Genomic DNA, 19,255 nt, shown 5'->3' on the forward strand with positions numbered 1-19,255 from the left:
TTTCGTTTCAGATTTGTCTACCAGATTTAAAACTTTTTTCACTCGGCGACTGCGACGGCGACGGTGACTGCGGCAGAGCGGTCACACACACACTGCCACACTCACAAACACACACTCAGGTAAACTGAAGCAGACAGAGACAGCTGCACGATCAACACGAAGCTGAAAAAACGAACGAAAAACAAAAGTTAAACTAAAAAACACAACAAAAAAGATCAACAATAACACAGTGAAGCGGCTCAAGCTGGCTGGCTGGCTTACTCATACACTGACAGCTTATACGTGTGGGCACAGTAATCACTCACGCATTCAAAACCAAAAATATTCAAGTTATTGTTTAGTAGTTGAGAAAAACATATAACAAAGAGTTTGCTTTCAGGATATACATATATATACATATATTATAGGAAGCTGTATATATTTAAATAAATAACATGATGCCTTATTTTAACGAGTTCGAAATCCATTTAAGCGAGTGCAGACTGTCCGCTTGCAAGCCGAGCTTAGGTTTAGAAAAAGCTCTCGGCTGTTGTGGACCCTACAATTGAGCTACGAGTTCGAAATCCATTTAAGCGAGTGCAGACTGTCCGCTTGCAAGCCGAGCTTAGGTTTAGAAAAAGCTCTCGGCTGTTGTGGACCCTACAATTGAGCTACACACGTGATTGTGCGTTGACGCTGAGCAATTAGCCGAATGCGAAATGCGAATTAAATTGAATTTAAAAATAAAATCATATTAAATGATATAATGATTTAATGGCTTGTGTACACACACAGCTATTTATAGGTTCTTTTGTTGGCTGAGCGCTGTTTTACCAAATCGATTCGCCACGCATTCCATCAATTAGAAGCAGCTAATGCGGTACAGAAGCAGAACCATATAGGTGAATGCCAGGCTAAATGCAAAGCCAGCGATATGCCCCACTCATATGCAGGGTATACATACATATACATACATAAATATATAGTGTGGAGTGTGGATAAAGCTCTCGCGACACACTAAAAATTAAAGGTACTCGCACAACTCCGCCAACACCAGCACATACATACATACATAAATTAACAACCAGAGTAGACCTCGTATAACTTGCTCCCCGACTTCAAAGTGGTTGGCTGCAGCTCAGTTGTTGTTGCACCACTTCGAGTTGCTTACGAAAAAACAAAACATTAGGTTTCTGTAGTATTTCTGTATTTTTTGCATTTTTTTTTGTAATTTTTCCATTGTGATTGTAGCTGGCCAAAGCATTGCAATTGCCCCAACACAGATGCAGAATGCCAGGGTATTTAGTGTCGACTACATATACTCATCTTGATTGTCCGAACAGCTGCGCCGCCTGCTGTTTGCTTAGATTGTCCATTACTTTAAACAATTCTGGGAATTGCTTTTAATATAAATAATAATAAGCTTGATAAGGCAAACTTCGGTGCTTACTATTGAACCAGGGTTCTTATTCAAATATTACTCATACGCCATGTTGGCTAGAAACCAGTTTTCTTCTCTTCTTTCGCATCTCTCGGGTTTTCGTATCTTTTGATTTTGTTTTGATTTTTCCCTCCTCCACGGACTTGTATCATGCTAGATGCTCGTTTATTATCTATTTTCGGTGACCCAACTTTGGACCCGCCTCGGGTATTATGTAAGCTGAAGATCTGTTTTTCGACTCTCTTCGTTAATTGCATAATTCCCAGGGTTTATGAATAAAATGTCACAAGCCAACGAACCAACGGGCAACCTACGAAATAAAAGCCCCACTTCAAGTTGGTCAAACTCAAGTGATTAGTCAATAAAACGAAGTGGCTTTCTATGATTATGTTTATGCAACATGAAAGTGGAGATGGGCCACAGTATCCCTCTAATTGCGATCATCCCACCGCTAATCCCATGGTTTTTATTTACCATTTCTTTCTCAGGTTGCTGTTACATTATTAATTACTGTAATATTTGGTTTTGGGTCCCCTAATTTGCATGGCACAATGAACAACCAAACTCATTTCTCATTGCATCACAGATTGTGCGAACCAATTGAAAATGTGGTTGCTGGTTGGGTTTCATTTTTTCAGATACTTTTACAGCAGCTTAATGAGAAGCTTGATTGCATTCTTATCAGCTGGAAATTCCCAAGCATGTGCTTCCGATTCCTAAAATAAATGATATTCTTTAAGTTCGAGTTAGTAACAACAAAGAAAAGGGATTTTTTCTTATTTATGACAGTTCTTATCAGTAAGAAGTAAATAATTATCGGTATTTTTATCACAGCACTGTAAATAGTGGTTCAAATATGGAATGTCATACATCGATAAGTTCGTAATTAAATTTCCAATCGAACTGTGTTTTCAAAAAAAATGCAATTTTTTTCAAATTTTTTGCAATTTTTGATGATGTTACCCCTTACAAAAATTGCGAAAATTTGGCCAAAAATTATTTTAACAGAGTCGGTCAGAAAGTGATTTGGTTGGTTAGTATTGGTAATTAGGAGTACAAAAATGTAATTCTTTTAACTTTCTGACCATTTATAGCCAAATTATACCGAAAATACCAGTCGTAAATATTGAAATTTTGGCAAAAATCGATTTTCTGTTTTTTTTGCAACAATTATTATTAGTATTTTGATCACAGCATACGAAATAGTGGTCCACATATGGAATGTCATACCTCGTCGAGTTCGTAATTAAATTTCCAATCAAACTGTGTTTTCAAAAAAAATTCTATTTTTTCACATTTTTTGCAATTTTTGAAAAAGTACTAAAATTTTGCCAAAAATTATTTTAACTGAGTCGGTCAAAAAGTGATTTGGTTGGTTAGTATTGGTAGTTATATACATATATATAATATAACTTATAAATATAACTTATATTTATCGTTCGAGCTCAACGATATACACGTCGTACTGGTTCAATTATAATAAGATTTTCCCTTTCTCGCTAATATGAGATTATTTGTAGAGCATCACAATAACACATTTTACTTATTAATAAGAATATATTATATTTAATTATCGCTTAAAGTCAAAGCACCAATGCTAAAGAATCTTAGGTTAGAAAAAACAACGACAATAAGATAAGCAGCAGCTTTTGCATTTATAATTAATGGTAATAGTTCCAAATGTATTAGCGAAAATAGATTCCCGCCAAAGTAAACAAAATCAAAAGAGTATATACATATACATATACATATATATATCAAGGGATTAGGCTTTAAATGTTTTACGATCGGGGTATTTCCCCAGCCATAAACACTCAAACTGAATCTAAACCAAATGGGAAAATGTGAGAGAAAGATGCGCTTAGCTTAGCTCCACTCGCAAATTGGCACCCGGCTTCGGATTTTGGCTCCGTCTCCGGCTGGAACAACTGCGACTTTATTCGCGGAGATCACGGGGAACGGAGATGCCGGGTGCTTCGAGGTACCAGCGGCGAACTGGCACCGTCTTAGGCCTGGGAATTGTGTAAAGTGAATACGGCAAAAAACAAAACAGAAACTGCAAAGCAACAAAAAAATAAAAACAAAACAGAAAAAATACACACTTAAAACACAAAACTAAAAACGAGAAAAATGAATGAAAAAAGCAAATTCAATGCAGGTATCGGACGGATACATGCGAGTATCTCAGAAATACAGTATGCCAGTGCCTAATAACTGGATACAAGTTGATGTTTGAGTGTGTCTATGTGCAAAATAAAATCAAAACAAATCTCGAAAAGCTCATAAATAATAGCCACACAAAACTGAACAACGCCAGCGACAACAACAAAAGTTTTTCAGTCGTTAGCGCAGCTCGCCATTTTGACTTGGCTAAAATTAGCTAATAACGATAAAAAATTGTAAACAGAAAACCAAAATAAACCAAAAAACTAACGAACTTATGAAAAGCAAGGCAAATAAATCTTCATGGGGATGTTGATGGTCTTCAATGTACCGAAAGTTATTAGCAACTATGTAGTAAACTTTAAAATAATAAATACTTCCATTTAACTCTAATTCAGAGGTTGCATGTCATTTAAGAATGATTTTCTCATCCTAAGCGTCAACAACTTCTACTTATTTATTAGCCCCATTTTTCAAGAAGGTTCCCCGATCAAATTATACACCTGCAGATGCCACTTCATTTGCTTACAACTTTTCCCCACCCAATTAGGGATCACAACTTCCTAGACCCGCAGCAAATGGTTTCATCGCATTTGATGCGAGTTGGTCACGGGAGAGTGAACGAAGCAGTAATTACGATTGGATTGCAAATGCTTCAACGATTGCCGAGGGGATTTTATTTAATTTTTCATACGTGTACTTCCACATCTGTATATATACATACATATACTTTGTGTGGCTCCCGGAGAAACTGCGTTCTAAGAATCGAGCATCTTGCCCCGCTTTTTTGTGCCGCCTATATTGGAACGAACGTGCGACCTGTGATTAGCACCTCATCGCTAGAAGCCAAGCTCATCCGGAGCTACTACCTGTCCAAAGAGAACTGGCCCGCAACCCCTTCATCGCCAATTGATCCCTATGGAGATGCGCATGTGATGAAAGCATGCCCAAATAAATTAAGCCAATTTGGGCAGGAACAATAGAAGTTTTTTGTATGCCTAGCAGTCCGTAAATTGACGGAGATCTTCATTTGTGTGATTCGTGTTTTGCCTCTCGGTTCCTCTAAATCTGCCAATTAGCGACGCTCACAGGTGTGTGTGTGTGGGTTGTTGGTTTACAAATATATATAATTAACACGAACATAAACGGACGTGGCTAGGGATTTTGTTAAGCCCTCAAAGGGGATACCACTTATTTTGACCATTTATATCATACAATTTTATATAGAATTAAGTATGAAGATGCAATATCTGCTTAATGGTACATATAGTTTTTAATGAATAAATAGATCAACTAATTGTAATGTTGTGGGAATCTCTGCTTTAAAAAGTATTGCCTGCTTTTAGGAACCCAAAGGATACTTAAGCTCTACATCTTAAATGAGGAATATAGACTGACATCCTTGCCCTGAAACTTGCATTAAAATAATACGAACGATTGAATTAAATAAACATTTTAAATGTATTTATCAGAGTACATCCCACATCGGCTATTTCTGTACCTCATATATCATTTTATTTACATCGTACTCCACTGCAATTATCACATTTTTCGAATGCGGACCTATAAGTTTTCTAGTTCAGCAGCGAATGTCAATGACTCGTCATTGCTGTAAGCTTTTTGGATTGGAACTGCCGCTGGTCTGAGCGTAGCGTTTACCGCTCTCATTTGTCAACGCCGGCAAACAGCCGCAAGTACAACTAAGTACACACAAAAGTGCCGCCCTCAATGCCCACGGAGCGTTGCGCTTTTAACGCTTCTCAGGTATTAATTGCCGAGCAGATCACGAAAATAAATATGCTCGCAGTGGGGAAAAAATTAGCTACATTTGTTGCCGCACATATTTGGCTTAATGCGGCATTTAAAAATGTTTATTAAATTAAGTTATGGCAGAGTAGGAAGCAGTGCAGCTCGTGGGCGCTGGTTACTTACAGTGACTTAGGAAAGTGATTTAAGAAAGTTTTGAAAATGAGATTAAACATACTCGGTTGAATAGTAAGGAAACTGGGTTGCTTAACTCAGAGGAATTCCATGATAAGGGGAAAATATTATGTGCGTGTTGGACTTACAGATAATTTTACAGATTCATACCATTTGTCGTAGCATTTATCATACAACGTTTTCATAAGCTGTTTTGAACCTAAAGACTTTTTTCCACATATCCGTGGTATCATGTTCCTTCTGTTCCCAAGGACAAAGCACCCTCCATCCCAAAGATGCCATGTTGCCCAAGGTTTTCGCACCCAAGTGCCAAATTCGAGAAGTCTCGTGGTCGCCTATGGATGGCCACATAAAGGCCCAAAGTCAAAGCCCTGCTTGAAGAACGGCAGTGATGGGATACAATGAGTTTTGTACGTAGGTTCAACTCAAGCGTTGCTCGGGGACATCCAAGTTGATTTTTTGACGTTCTCAAACAATGGTGGCACTTTTTTAGCCTTGTTTTTCATTGCGCATTCACTTAGCAGTGGGTGATTTTCAAAATGAGATAACACCTCACATTTTGAGGATGGGTTTTTATATTTGGTTGAGCTTCAGTCGAGCAGCGTGACAAAGCTGAGAAGAAAACGATGGAAAATCGTTTGAAATGCTGGAGATTATGCTTGATGATGGGGATAAAAGTGAGGAAGGTTATTGTGGGGCGGCACAAATTAATTTGCACCTTTCGCCTCTGCCGCAGCGCTGCAGCAGCGCCGTCGCCGTCGCTGTCGCCGTCAGCAGTCGGAGAAAGTTGCACATGCAAATCTACAAAAGAAAGAAAAACCGAGAGCGCTGTTGGCAATTAAAGGCATCTGTGTTGCACTGAGATGAAATTGAATCAAATTTTCAGCTTTAAAGGTTTTAATTAATTTATGGGTTTCCATTTTATTAATATCTGTAAGTTAAATTGCTGTCATTAAATGAAATGAAATCAATTACACAACAATTTGTACAAAAATGTTAATTGGAGACTTTACCTGTCTGGAAAAGCAAACTCTTTTCATATTTGATGGAAGTCAATATGCCAGAGAAAAGCTTTTCCGCCTTTTTCCGTATTTCCCTTAACCGCCGGGCAAAGGCAATGTCATAACATCTGCGGATAGGCGCATTTTCCACGATGCGCTTGACTTATGTGCGCGCACATTGTACATACATATATGTATCTATATTTAGTGACTGTTTGTTTAGCGGGCACAACGTTAACCGTATTTGTCAATTATTGCACTTCGCATTCGAATGAGCGCCGCTCGCCAACAAGAGGAAGCGGAAATAAGTGCAGTCTGCAGCGGTAAAGCGCATTTGGTTGTTTGCGTTTCGCACAGTTACTAAAACTTTTCGAGCATGTAAAAGACAGTTGTTAAATTTGTATTTAGCGGATGAATTTAAAATCAAATTTAAAATATTGGAGCGTTACGAGTCCAACTCTGTGGCAACGCTGACAACAACGTGTACTCGCTAAATGTCAGGGGGGTTGTATTCGCTATTATATCGATAACAAGAACGTACCAGAAACGTGTCGATAGATATCGATAGTAATAATTCTGGAAAAATATCCGTTTTTTAAATATTGTTAGACTTAAAAATTGCAATTTTGATTATAAAATGTGCGGTGTTGCAAAACATGCATGCTTGCAGACAAAACACATTGTAAAAGCCCGACAAAGGAAAAAATACAATGAGTCCCAATCATCTGCAAATATGTTTCTTAAAGTCAAAGGTGAATTTTGAATATATGCTGTACACAAAACTCTCAGCTTAATATAAACGTTGCCATACGAGATTTTCGTTATAAAATGTATTAAAAATAAACTTTTTACTTACATCTAAAGTAAATTCGTGAAGACGGTCTGGCAGCGCTGTCTGGCGATAGATGCAATGTGACCAGACTTTCTTCTGCATTGAGCAGTGTTTACTCGCTGCAGAAAAGTTATTGGCTTTGGTTGTTCATAATGGCATAAACATTATCCGGGAACGTACATGATACCGCAAACGCCGAGCTGGTGCACCGCTGCAACCGACGAGGACGTCCGCCCGCGCCGCCCAATCAATATTACCGCTCGGCGAGGGAAAGCGCAGCGTGGAAACCCAGCAACACGGCGCCGCCATTGAGAGAGCAGAAAAAGAAAAGCGTGTGCGCTTGCAAACAACAAGAAAGAACCAGCGAAAAGGGAGCGGAGTGAGAGGCAACCCGATTTGAGGTCGCCGGATGTGAAAATGTCGCAAGCAGCTGGAGGATCGACCGCCGGAATGGAGCAGCCAGCCACTGGCAAACAGTCGAAGCCACCGGAGGATCTCCAGGACAATGACACCAATAGTCTGGAACCCGGCGAGGTGGTGACCCCGCCCCATCATAACCCTGGCAGTCCAGCAGTCAAAAAGCATCTCTCCAAGGAGCTGATGATAAGCAAAACGCTGCGGAAGCTACCAGATAGCATTCTGGAACAAGCCCGCATTGAGAACGGATCTGTCGGTACACCAAAGGTCCAAACCGAAGATGCGGACGATAGCGAAGGCCTCTATTCGGACTCGGACTCCTCAGGGGAGGACCTAAAAAACGTGGAGGATGTGCAGAAGGCCAGGAAGGAAAAACAGGAGGAGGCTGCAGCAGCTGCCCTTCCCCAAGCACCACCCACGCCGCTATTGGGCATTAATCCACTAAGATTCCACATGAGAGCTCCTTGCTTTGACTTTCCCCGCATGGGCTTTATGCCTCGAATGAACAGGGGCGGACCAAGAGGCATGCGGCCGCTATTCTTTGGACGACCACCCGCGCCGAATCGCATGGGAGCTCCCATGATGGGTGGACCACCAACACAGGGACCTCCGCCGGGTGTGTATGCACCGCAAAATCTCCCAGGAACAGGTAATAGCAGCAATTCAGGTCGTTGCAAGCGACCCCAATCGGATGTTGTGTAAGTAAATTCCATTTTTGTATCGAAAGTTGAGTTTTTAATGTTTTATTTTTAGTTGGACAGCATTGCAGCCGCCAGTGTCCTTTGTTTTCAATCTTGTTTCCGAGTGCTCGAATTCAAAGCATGAGAATTGCAGAACTAAAGCGGAAACTACTGACCACAACTCCAAGGAAGCTAAACTCCCCAGCGAAACAAAGTCCACTGAAACGATAAGTGAAATAGATCGAGGGAGGGAGAAGTCCATGCACAGAAATGACGTAAGAGGAAAACCGAGTAATCGATCCCATGACAGAAACCTAAATCGAGGAAGAACTAGGGAGAGGTCAAAAGAAACGCGCGGAAAGTCCACTGAAAAGTCCAGGAACAACGATGGATGCAGAGGAAAAGAAAGAGAAAAGTCAAGAGATAGAAATTTGACTCGCTGGAAAAGTAGAGAAAGATCCCCAGATAAAAATTATAACAGAACAAAAATTATGAATCTATCTACAGAAAAGGATGAAATTGGAGGTGAGCTTAGGACTACAGCAAGTGGCAAGTCGCAGGAAAGAGATCAATCCAGAGGTAAAACCAAAGACCGATCTAGGGAGAGAGATCGGGCTAGGACTAAAACACGTGAAATATCACAAGCCAGAGATCAAAAGAGAGGAAAGTCAAGGGATGCGGAACACACCAGAGCGAAATCAAAGAAAAGGTCGAGATCCAGGGATAAGCGTCGAGAAAAATCTAAGGAAAAGCTAGGCGATAAGGAAAAGAACAGAGACTTATCCAAGGAAAAGCTAAGGGAAAAATCTAAAGAGCACAGCGAAAAGAGAAATGAATCCAAGGACAAAAATATGGACACGAGTGAGCAAAACGCCAGCAAAAAGCTTCGAGCGGGTTCCAAGGAGAATGAAAGAAACCATTCTAAGGAAAGACTGCATGAAAGAACTCAGAATAAGTCTCCAGAAAACAAACGTGATGCAAAAAAATTAAATGCAATGGAACATTCAAAAGTAACGCCATCTGATCGTAAAAAAGACAAAGTGTTGGGACACTTAGTAGAAAAAGCAGAGGAACGTTTCAAGGATAAGCAAAGAAAGCGATCGAGGGAAAAATCTGTAACGAAATGTTCAAAGGAGAGCGACAAGGACAAATCAAGAGAGCTTTCACGGGAAACGGCTAAGGAAAGATATCAAGGAAAATGCAGGGATTCGCTGAAAGAAAATGGATTGGATAGGTCCAAGAGATCAAGCACGCCGCACAATTCCCGCAGTGAAAGTGCAACAACAAGCGACCACAACTCAAGAACAATAAACCAGACGCCTTCATCCTGGGAGAGCAGAGAAGGAACGCCACCAATGACACCGCCACAAGTTCAGATCTCTCATACTCCAATTGGCAATAACACAAAGCCCAAGGATTTTGATATTTTTGCCGATTCACCTCCACGAGTAAACACTGCCATTTCAGCTCCAGCTGCAACTGTTGAAAGAAGTACCACGCCGCCGTTTAAGTCGTCCATTCCCATTGTTCCGATCGCTAAGGCCGACAAGGTGGATCCTCTTCTCAAAGCCAGTGAAATTCACAGTAGAATTGGCGCCCTGCTCGAAGATACCGATTTGCATTTGGATGCTCTATTGGCTACTAAAGAGCAGTTGTTCCGTCGCACCAATGAATACAAGGAGAGAAAAGTGGCTCCCAAAGAGATTAAAGCGGAATCCCTTCCGAATAGCAGGCATAATAGATCTGCTAGTAGTAGGGCAGAGGTCGATCATCACAAAAACCAACCAAGACATGTAAATCCTTTCAAGCGCGAATCAGTATTAAGCGGGAGGAAGTCTTCCTCTCGTCCCTCAAGCAAGGAGAGGCGACTTCAAAGACACGACAGTGATGTTGAGGACTGGGATAGAGATCTAGAACACGATAGAAATCAATTACAAGGATCCCAGCCAAGACGAAGTGATGAGTATAAAAAATTCAGCATTAAAAAGGAAAAAGATCTTACGCCCCCGCCTCAGCAAACGAACTTTACTCGAACCACTATAAAAATCGAACGCAATGCCACGCCCCCTCGGCCTATGGAGCGCGATGTGCTGGTTAGAAACGGTGCAGTAGCGGCCAATGCTCCTCCACCGGCAAAAGAGCAAGAAAGTCCCGATACGGATGACTACATCGACAACTGGGAAAACGACGATTCAATGGCCAGTATGCCAAAGAACGCCCCTCCCGTTACTCCAACTCCTGCTCCAAATGCCAACGCATCTCTCAACGCTACACCTCTGCCACCCTTGCCGCGAGCTTCGCAATTTAATGGCGATGATGACGACTCCAACGCTTTGTGGAATGCAAACAGCACACCTCCTCCGCGATCCAAAAATGCGAACCTGCCAACGAGCAACATCCATGAATTATATGACAAATTCATGAATAGTATTAAGATGTCCAACGAGCATTTGGAGTCGGAAACGCTGGACACCTCCAAAAATAGCTCCTTGAGCAATTCCACAGCCGAAGAAAGTTCCTCGGGTAGCGAGACTTCCTCAACAAGTAGCAGCAGTAGCGAATCCGAGGAGGACTCCAGTTCAGAGGACGACGAAGCCAATGAAAACTCTTCAAATGATGAATCGGTCACAGCATCTGCTAATTGCAACACAAATCAAGATGACACCACTGGTAAGGAGCAGCTGCAAAAGAAAAACAATGTTAGCAAGGACCTACGCAAACTTAAGAGCCTCGAGGACAATTTGGCTAGGATTCAGATGATGCGTGAAAACTATGATGCGGGCGATGAGATCTCCGAAGAGCTGCTAAAAATGGAATCCCTATTTCTAATGCAGCGCAACGCAATCATGGATAAATATCGCAAACAGGAACTCAAAAGCAATTCCAGTGAGGATCAGCAGCCGGTAGACGAACAAGACACTGTCCAGGCACAAGAGGTGATTAAAGAGACAATCTTTCCTGTGAACAATATATTTAGTGCCAATCGGGAAGCCATCAAATTGACCATCTCGCCATTGAAACTGACAAGGAAATCTGCACTTTTCGACAAGGATGAACCAGATCTACCAGAACAAATCAAGGCGGAGCTGCCAAAGCCACCGCTACAGAAGCCACCAAAGGAGATTGCTATTGTGAAACCGACCATTGTCGAATCCCGATCTAAGCCCAAGCTAAGGAGTCCACCGCCACCAGCAGGAAGTCGTCGCAGATCCCGGTCACGTTCTATTTCTAGAAATAGGATGCGTCGTCGCGGCTCGAGGGCCAAGTCACGTACTCCCAGCCCCAGACGTCGGCGTCCTCCATCGCCCAGAAGAGCTTCCCGATACACAAAGCGAATAGGAGGAGTTACTGTCGGTGGAATTGAGATAGGAAGAAGTCACAGTAGAAGCTTGACAAGGAGTCGAACACGCAGTAGGAGTCCAAATAGAAGAAGACGTCCGCCAACAACTGGGCATAGAAAACGCAGTTCATTATCTCCAATTCCACCAAAATTGGCTGGACCCCGGTCACCTCCTCCTTCCCGTCGTCGTCACTCACTAAGCCGAGATCGAGAACGTGATCGCTTGTCTCGCTCGCGCTCCCCCTTGCCCTTCAAACCACCTTCGCCACCAATGAGACGCAGTTGGTCAAAAACACGATCCCCAACCAGGAGGAGATCGTTCTCCAGGTCGAGATCACGGTCGATATCACCAAGATCTCGATCATCTGCAGAAGGCGCCTTCGCAAATTATTTTGAAGAGAATCAGGGCATGGAAGCGGCTGCCTACTACTACAATATGTCATTGATGCAGCAGGAAGATCAGGATACGATGGGTGAGGGCTATGACGCCTACGCCGCCTATATGGACTCCGCATACAACATGGAACAAGCATATGCCCAGTACACTGAAGACTATTCGAATACGTATGGGGATTATATGGGCGAAGTAGCTTCGTCACCTCAGCAACCTGGATCGGTTCTTAGGGAACTGCCTATGGCGCCGATGATGCCCATAGAATCCCTTGTTCCTATAGCGCCAATGGAGGCAATGCCATCGATGGTGTCCTCGGCGTCTGTGATGCCGGTGGCCGTACAAAAAGGTAACGTTTTGGAAATAGTACCTTCCGGTGAGGATATAATGGAAGCGGAGGAGAGCACAGTGGCAGCTGTAGTAGATGAGCCAGTGGAGGACATTAGGTAAGACAGAGTTCTCAATATATTTGTATAAAAGTACTGATAATATAATTTGTTTTTCAGTAAACCAAAGCGAAAAGGCGTCAATTTCGTGGATAACGTGCTGCCCACTTACGAGAGCGAGAACGAAGATCGCGCAGTTGTTGGAATGGCGGTGGAACGTGCTTTGCGGAAATATCAAGAGCGTCGCTCCCAAGCCGCCGCCAAGCTGCAACTGATACGCGATGAGCTACTTGTGTTACCTCCACCACCACCACCACTGACACCGAAGCCGGCCAATCTAGAAAAGCCTGTTTTGGTGCAGAAGAAACCGAAGTTCCGATACTTTCATTTTGATCCTTTCAAAGGCGCCATAGTAAAGACGCACACACGAATGCTACGCTCACCCAACCGCCCTCCATTCGATCCCAAGCACTTTGCCATGCTTATGAAGACCGGCCGCCTGCCTCAGATTCCGCCAGGATTCCTGCGACACCGCCCGCCAATTTTACCACCTCATGTCGATGCTGTAACGAAAGGGGCCATGCTTAAGGAATTCTTCAGCAAACATCCTCCACCGCCGCTGTCGATGCCCATGCCTCTACCCGATGGGATGCCCTATTACCTGAGCGGTCCACCGCCTATGCCAAGTGGAGCTGTCGTGTCTCCTGTGCCTGTTAATGTGCTACCACAACCCATACCCGTGCTGGATGGAAGTGCGTATCAGGGTTATACTCAGCCGGCTACAATGGTACCATCACCAGTTCCAGTTCCTGTGCCAGTGCCGCTGCCTGTGCCCTTGCCTGTTTCTACTAACCTTACGCCACCACCCGCGATGAAAACTCCTTACTTCACACCACCACCTCTGCCCGAGCTGCCGACTCTACCCGAACTGCCGTCTCAATTCGCTGTGAATTCGGTGCCCACTATAACGGAGATAATGCCAGTGGATATACTACAGAAGTTGGGCCCGCTGCCCAAGACCTTGGACGTTGATGATGGAGGCGGAACTGCCAGTCCGGAGGAGATTATCGATCTCAAGGAGGTTGAGGCAGAGCCAGCCGAACAGCCTGTGGTGGACGTTAAGCCGCAGCTTCTTGTGGAGACCCAGTAGTAGATCCGTATATTGCTAGTTTGATTTTTTTTAGATAATTATCTTTAATTAAGAACATAAGGATCCTGTATCCGTACATTAAGATTTATTGCGTAAATATTTTGTTTTTAAAATATTTTTTAATTGACCATTTGTAAACAAGTTGCATTTATTCATAGAGGTCGTTTTAGGTTTATTCAGCTTTAAGTTTCTATGTCATTTATAACTTGTCCAACTTGGACCACGTTTATTGATTTCTAAAAGAAAATAAAAAATGTAAATAGTTCGCTTAAGAATTATACTTGAATTAACATTCGGCGTACAGTTTAAACATAATTGAGTCATTTATTATAACGAAATTCTTAACGAATTAATCTAACATTAAGAACCTCAAGAATCGAATGTATGTGAAATTTTTATAGTATGGTGAGCAACTATAAGACTTTGCGTGTATGGTATCGTACAAAATATAGATATGAAATACAATTTTTAAATTTGCGTTAGTGGAATAATTGAAAATATACTCAGCAGTAAAATAGTTTTACTATTTGATTGAGCTTATTCGTTATGTTTGATGAACGATAATGCAGTAATCGCATTCTGGAGCGGTTATATATATTGAGTTATTTCTGTTATATACTTAATTGGCTAGTGCTTAATGAGATTTGTCTAATAATCTAATGTATTGGCCATTTATAATTTTTAATAGTATAGTATACAGTCCGTTCTATTTCCTGGGTGTTAATACCAATGGAAAGCAATCGGCAGGCAGTGCCAAACTCTCCGGATTGATCTTAATCGTCGAAACATCATGACTGCTGATATCATATCTCTGCATGACGTTGACCAGGACCAGGAAACCAAAGCCCCTCACCAAATTCTGGCCAATGCAAGTCCGCTTCCCGATGCTGAAGGGCAGAAAATGCGGAATATTCTTTTTTAGCTGAAGTTTTTCATTATCACTTTCAATGCCGGAATCAGAACCCTTTAAACTTTTCGGATTTGGTTCCTTTGGTGTTTCCAAAAATCTTAATGGATTAAATTCTGTTGGGTTTAGCCAGTATTTCTCGCTGGAGTTGAGCACATAGTTGTTGATGAACACAATGGTGCCCTTGGTCACCCCGTAGCCAGAGATCACTGTATCCTCAGTGGCCACATGGGGAACAATTGGAGAGGATGAATAACGCAGCACCTCAAAAATCGTCGCCATCGTGTACGGCATAGCACTCATGTCCAGTAAGTTGATTGGCCTCTTTTCCTCTGATGTAATTGCGTCTATTTCCTCCTGGATTCTCCGTCCAATATCCAGGTTCTTGGCTATATAGGCCAGCACCAGCATCACCAGATTTCCAACCGCTGAGTGTCCGCCGATGAAATCCTCCAGCATAAAGATGATCGTGTTCCGGGAGACATCTTTATCCTCAATCAGGCTTTTAAGTAGTGCATCCGTGAAATCCCGATCTGGCTCATCCAAATCGACGTTCAGCTCTCGATGCCGGATAATCCTGTCCATTATGAAGCCCCTGATGGTCGAGGACCAGTTGATGATCTTGTTCAGGTGTCGCTGGTAGAAGGGATATAGCCAGGGTAGAAAATCCAGCGGATGTCCCTGATTGATCTCCCAGAATATCTCATCAAAGTACTGAACAATCCGTTGGAAATCCATATCATCGTAGTCGAACCTCAGGGAACACATGTACTGACTAAACATATTTCCACAGGCCTTGAGAATCAGTGGCTTTATGTTGATGGGCTCTCCAGGCACCAGTTGGTTTCTCAGCTCCCGATTCCAGTGCTCCATTTCCTCGCAGCCAATTTGGGACATTTTCATGTAGTAGGAGGAGGACTCCCTGGGCGAGCAGTGACGCCTGGCGAGATTCCTTCTCTTCTGCTGCAGCTGTGACCAATCGCAGAGTGCCAGCGAATTGCTCCGCTCGCCTCCAAATAATTTATGATATCGTATGAAGTCCGGTCGCCCGCTCATCAGCTTGCCATTCTGGTTCAGCACCTCGCGGATCAGCTCCAAGTTGTTCACCACCAAACAGCGGGTGTGGCCAAAAGTCAGGGAGTAGATATCTCCGTATTGTTGGGACAGCGCCGTAAATCCCGCAAAGGGACTGTCTCTATAACGATCCAGCAGATGCAGATTCCCAATAATGGGCCATGGTCGCGGGCCAGGAGCCTGATTATATTTCTGATAAGCAATGTGATTGATTTCAGTGGATTTCTTTGATTTAACGGGCTGAATAACGCGGCGTTTGACTCCATATAGAATGCATATGTAGGACGTGGCCACAGCACTCAGTAAAATCGCCAAGATAGTGCAAATCAAAACAGCCAGCATTTTTGCTGACCTCTTGCACGTAGGAAGCACAGAACACAACTAACGCTGGCCAAGCCAGTGAAGTAAACAGGTAAAGTAGACAGGCCAAGACTTTCCCAGATCCTTCGGGAAAACTGCTTTACCATCTGTGGGTTGTCACATTACCTGCCCATTATCTGGCTTGCTACCTGTTGGTTTTGGCTTTAATCATTTGTTTTTCCCATTCAAAAAAGGACATGAATAATCAGGATTTTTATTACTCAATCCAAAATGTCTGTTGGTAAAATTGGAATGTATTTTGATTTACACTTTTATTAGCACGACTTGGTTCCTTCTCAGGTTAACACAATTCAACGGACTGAAAGTCCCAAGTAACTGAAACATTCACTGGCCAAATTGCTGATGCAGCGATTTATTTATTTATTTGCTTAAGCTCAAAAATTGTATACAGTTTAAGTTGCCGCCTTCGCGTGGCCCTCTTAATATCCGTCAGCAAGAAAGACCCACTGCCCCCTGAGATCCGCACCCCTCCTCCCCCTAGATACAATTTAGTGGAAAATAAAGAGAAATTTATTTGTAACATATATTTATATAACTGACCAGGAAAGGCATAGCATTCCCCTTAACTATTTATTGAGTATTCCTTATGAGTATGCGACTACAGTTGGCACTTTATTGCTCATTAATCTTGTCCTTGGCAAAGGGTCCAATGTTGGCGGCATAAGCCATCATGGCTGGAATGGAGCTCTGCTCATAATTGCCGGTGAAAAGGTGCTCGAAGGGACCGGAGGCAAAGACACCAACATCCTCGGCGCCGTGGGTTTCACTGCTCAGTGGCACCGTGGCCTGGAATGCAAAGTCCGCATTCGTTGTGTCCGCATGGGATAAATCAATGCGTCCATCCTTGGAACTGTAGGTGTCAACGAATCCCGGACCATTGGCATAGGACAAGATGGTAAAGGGCAGCTCATCATCGGCCAGATTGGGAGCTAGCGAAAGGATGTTCTGTCGGCGGTACTTAATTGGATAGAGAAATACATATATAATATATAGATTTATTTTGGTTTCTTCAAACTTTAGATAGTTCCTTACCGGATAGCCGTTAATGGACATGGTGTGCGAGTGATCCGAAGTCACCACAATCAGTGTGTCCTCCTCGTCGGTCATTTTCCTAGCCAACTCAATGGCTGCCGCGAATTCCTCGGTATCCTCCAGAGCCTTCTTAGCCTTGGTGGCATGATGGGCCATATCGATGCGTCCACTCTCCACGAACAGGAAGTAACCCTCATCGTTCTTGCTGAGCATTTTGATGGCCGCTTCGGTCATGTCGGAAAGGGATGGCTCGGCATCTTCGTAATGGGTGCGCCGACGATCGCCATGGTAGGGCAGGTGGGAAGTGTCGAAGAGGCCGAGAAGATAGTCCGTCTTGCTGAGATCCGTTTCCTTCAGGCCCTTCAGTGACCAGACGTACTTGCCCTCCGCTCCCTGCTGTTTCTTGATCTCTTGCCAATCGCTGATCAGATCGCGACCATCGGTTCGCAGGCCCAAAACGCCAGTCTCGTCGTGCTGGGACTGATCGCGGAAATAGGATCGACCGCCGCCCATGATGACGCGCAGTTCCTGACCCACTGGCCATTCCACCAGCTGCCGTGCAATATCCGTGTTGAGTTCGGGACTGCATTTGGAGCTGGTGATCTCACCATCGTGCTCCCAGTTCCGCTCGGCGACGTGGGCATAAACACCGGCTGGAGAAGCGTGTGTCACCCGGGCGGTGGTCACCACACCGGCCCACTTGCCGGCCTCCTGGGCCCACTGGCCAATGCTCTGGACATGGGTGCTCGAGTTGGTCACACAGTCGCCCCTCTGCACCTGGGCATTGACGCCAATGGTGCCATAGTTGGCCTTGACTCCGGTCAAATAGGCCGTCGCTGTGTTGGCCGAGTCCGGAGTACGCTCGTTGACGGCATACGTCTTGGACAGACCCAAGTAGGGGAACTTCTCGAAGAACACCTGCTTGTTGCTATCGCCCATGAAAGCACGTGTGGCTGCGATCGTATGCACGGACATGCCATCGCCCAAAAATAGGATCACGTTCTTGGCGCGATTCTCGTTCAGTTTCCTATGGCTGGCCAGCTTATCGGCCAAAATCGATTGGGCCTTATCGTGCCAGAATCGTGTGTCCAGCTCCTCGTCGAGGGCCTCGAAGTCGCGTGATGATTGCAGACGGGGATGTTGGGCTGTAAAATCCGGACTTTGGGTTAGCAACTAATCGGCGGGGAAAATGGGTCTAATAAAACTACATTTTGAAGTGGTAAACAAGTTTTCAGCCTATCTGGAGCAGATCTATAAATCAGTTTTAATTATAGCTACCACGCTATCGCTTGATTGAAGCTTAATAAAACGTGTTAAAAACGTTTCAGCTGATTATGGTGCTGTCAGCATTACGCATTCGATTTAAGTACTTAAGCTTATACTATGAAGGAATTGATCCCTTTGTGTTTTAATTCACGTAGTGAACAATGCTAAAATTCTTTCCTAGCTAAAGAAAAATTCTTAGAAATTTGTCGATTCCTTTTCAGTTCTATCTTGTACTGAACAATTCTACAATTGTTTTCTAAGAAAACCTCTATCTTCTGTACTGTATATTAGCTTAAGAAAAACTCTATAAAATCTTATATTTATTATATAGTATATTATATTATTATAGTATATTATTAGTTCATAATTATTAATGGTATACTAGCTTATAAGAACGTTAAGTGCTTAATGATGATCAGATTAAACATACATAAATCTATTAATAGAAATGACACCCTAGCCTTCATTTGCCTTCACGTGATCAATAGAGTCATAAACTATTATGTAGTTACTTGATGACTGACTAAAAATAGGTTTAGATTAGCCAAGTCGAATAGGCCAACAAGATCTGCGATAAGACGAGCGAGCTTTCCCATTGGCTGTAGATAAGCTGGCTCTTGGCCAATCAGATTCGTTCGGCAGTTGAGCTCGTAAAACCAATCGGCTGCACTTACCTTGTTCTTGGTCATCGGCTGGATCACTCCGAACCTGGATGACCAGGAGAGCGATGAAGCACAAGATCAGGCAACTCTTTACCATCTTGGGACTTGAAACTGAGAAATGCTCCGTACGGGAGTGACCGCGAGACTGGCCAAAACTGACGAAATGGCCCGGTTATATAGCCTAAGATTTTCAAAGCGCTCTTCCTGTGATA

General features: G+C 43.3%; 3 protein-coding genes across 3 annotated transcripts; 1 reads left to right on the top strand and 2 right to left on the bottom strand.

Moving 5' to 3' along the window:
* The first annotated feature begins 7,454 nt into the window (after positions 1–7,454).
* On the top strand, positions 7,455–14,186 carry LOC6533075 (serine/arginine repetitive matrix protein 2). The gene is made up of 3 exons (XM_002093771.4): positions 7,455–8,472; positions 8,528–12,631; positions 12,692–14,186. The coding sequence occupies exons 1-3, from the start codon at positions 7,775–7,777 to the stop codon at positions 13,719–13,721; spliced, it is 5,832 nt and encodes a 1,943-aa protein (XP_002093807.2). The 5' UTR covers positions 7,455–7,774; the 3' UTR covers positions 13,722–14,186.
* Positions 13,869–16,226, bottom strand: LOC6533076 (cytochrome P450 307a1). The gene has a single exon (XM_002093772.4). It carries the CDS (start codon positions 16,042–16,044, stop codon positions 14,428–14,430), a length of 1,617 nt encoding a protein of 538 aa, XP_002093808.1. The 5' UTR covers positions 16,045–16,226; the 3' UTR covers positions 13,869–14,427.
* A 349-nt stretch (positions 16,227–16,575) lies between these two features.
* On the bottom strand, positions 16,576–19,188 carry LOC6533077 (alkaline phosphatase). The gene is made up of 3 exons (XM_002093773.4): positions 19,056–19,188; positions 17,116–18,260; positions 16,576–17,040 (listed from the first exon to the last, which is right to left on the bottom strand). Exons 1-3 carry the CDS (start codon positions 19,138–19,140, stop codon positions 16,696–16,698), a joined length of 1,575 nt encoding a protein of 524 aa, XP_002093809.1. The 5' UTR covers positions 19,141–19,188; the 3' UTR covers positions 16,576–16,695.
* Between the last annotated feature and the right edge of the window lie 67 nt (positions 19,189–19,255).

This window comes from Drosophila yakuba, chromosome 3L (genome assembly GCF_016746365.2).
Source record: "Drosophila yakuba strain Tai18E2 chromosome 3L, Prin_Dyak_Tai18E2_2.1, whole genome shotgun sequence".
NCBI classification, from domain to species: Eukaryota; Metazoa; Arthropoda; class Insecta; order Diptera; family Drosophilidae; genus Drosophila; species Drosophila yakuba.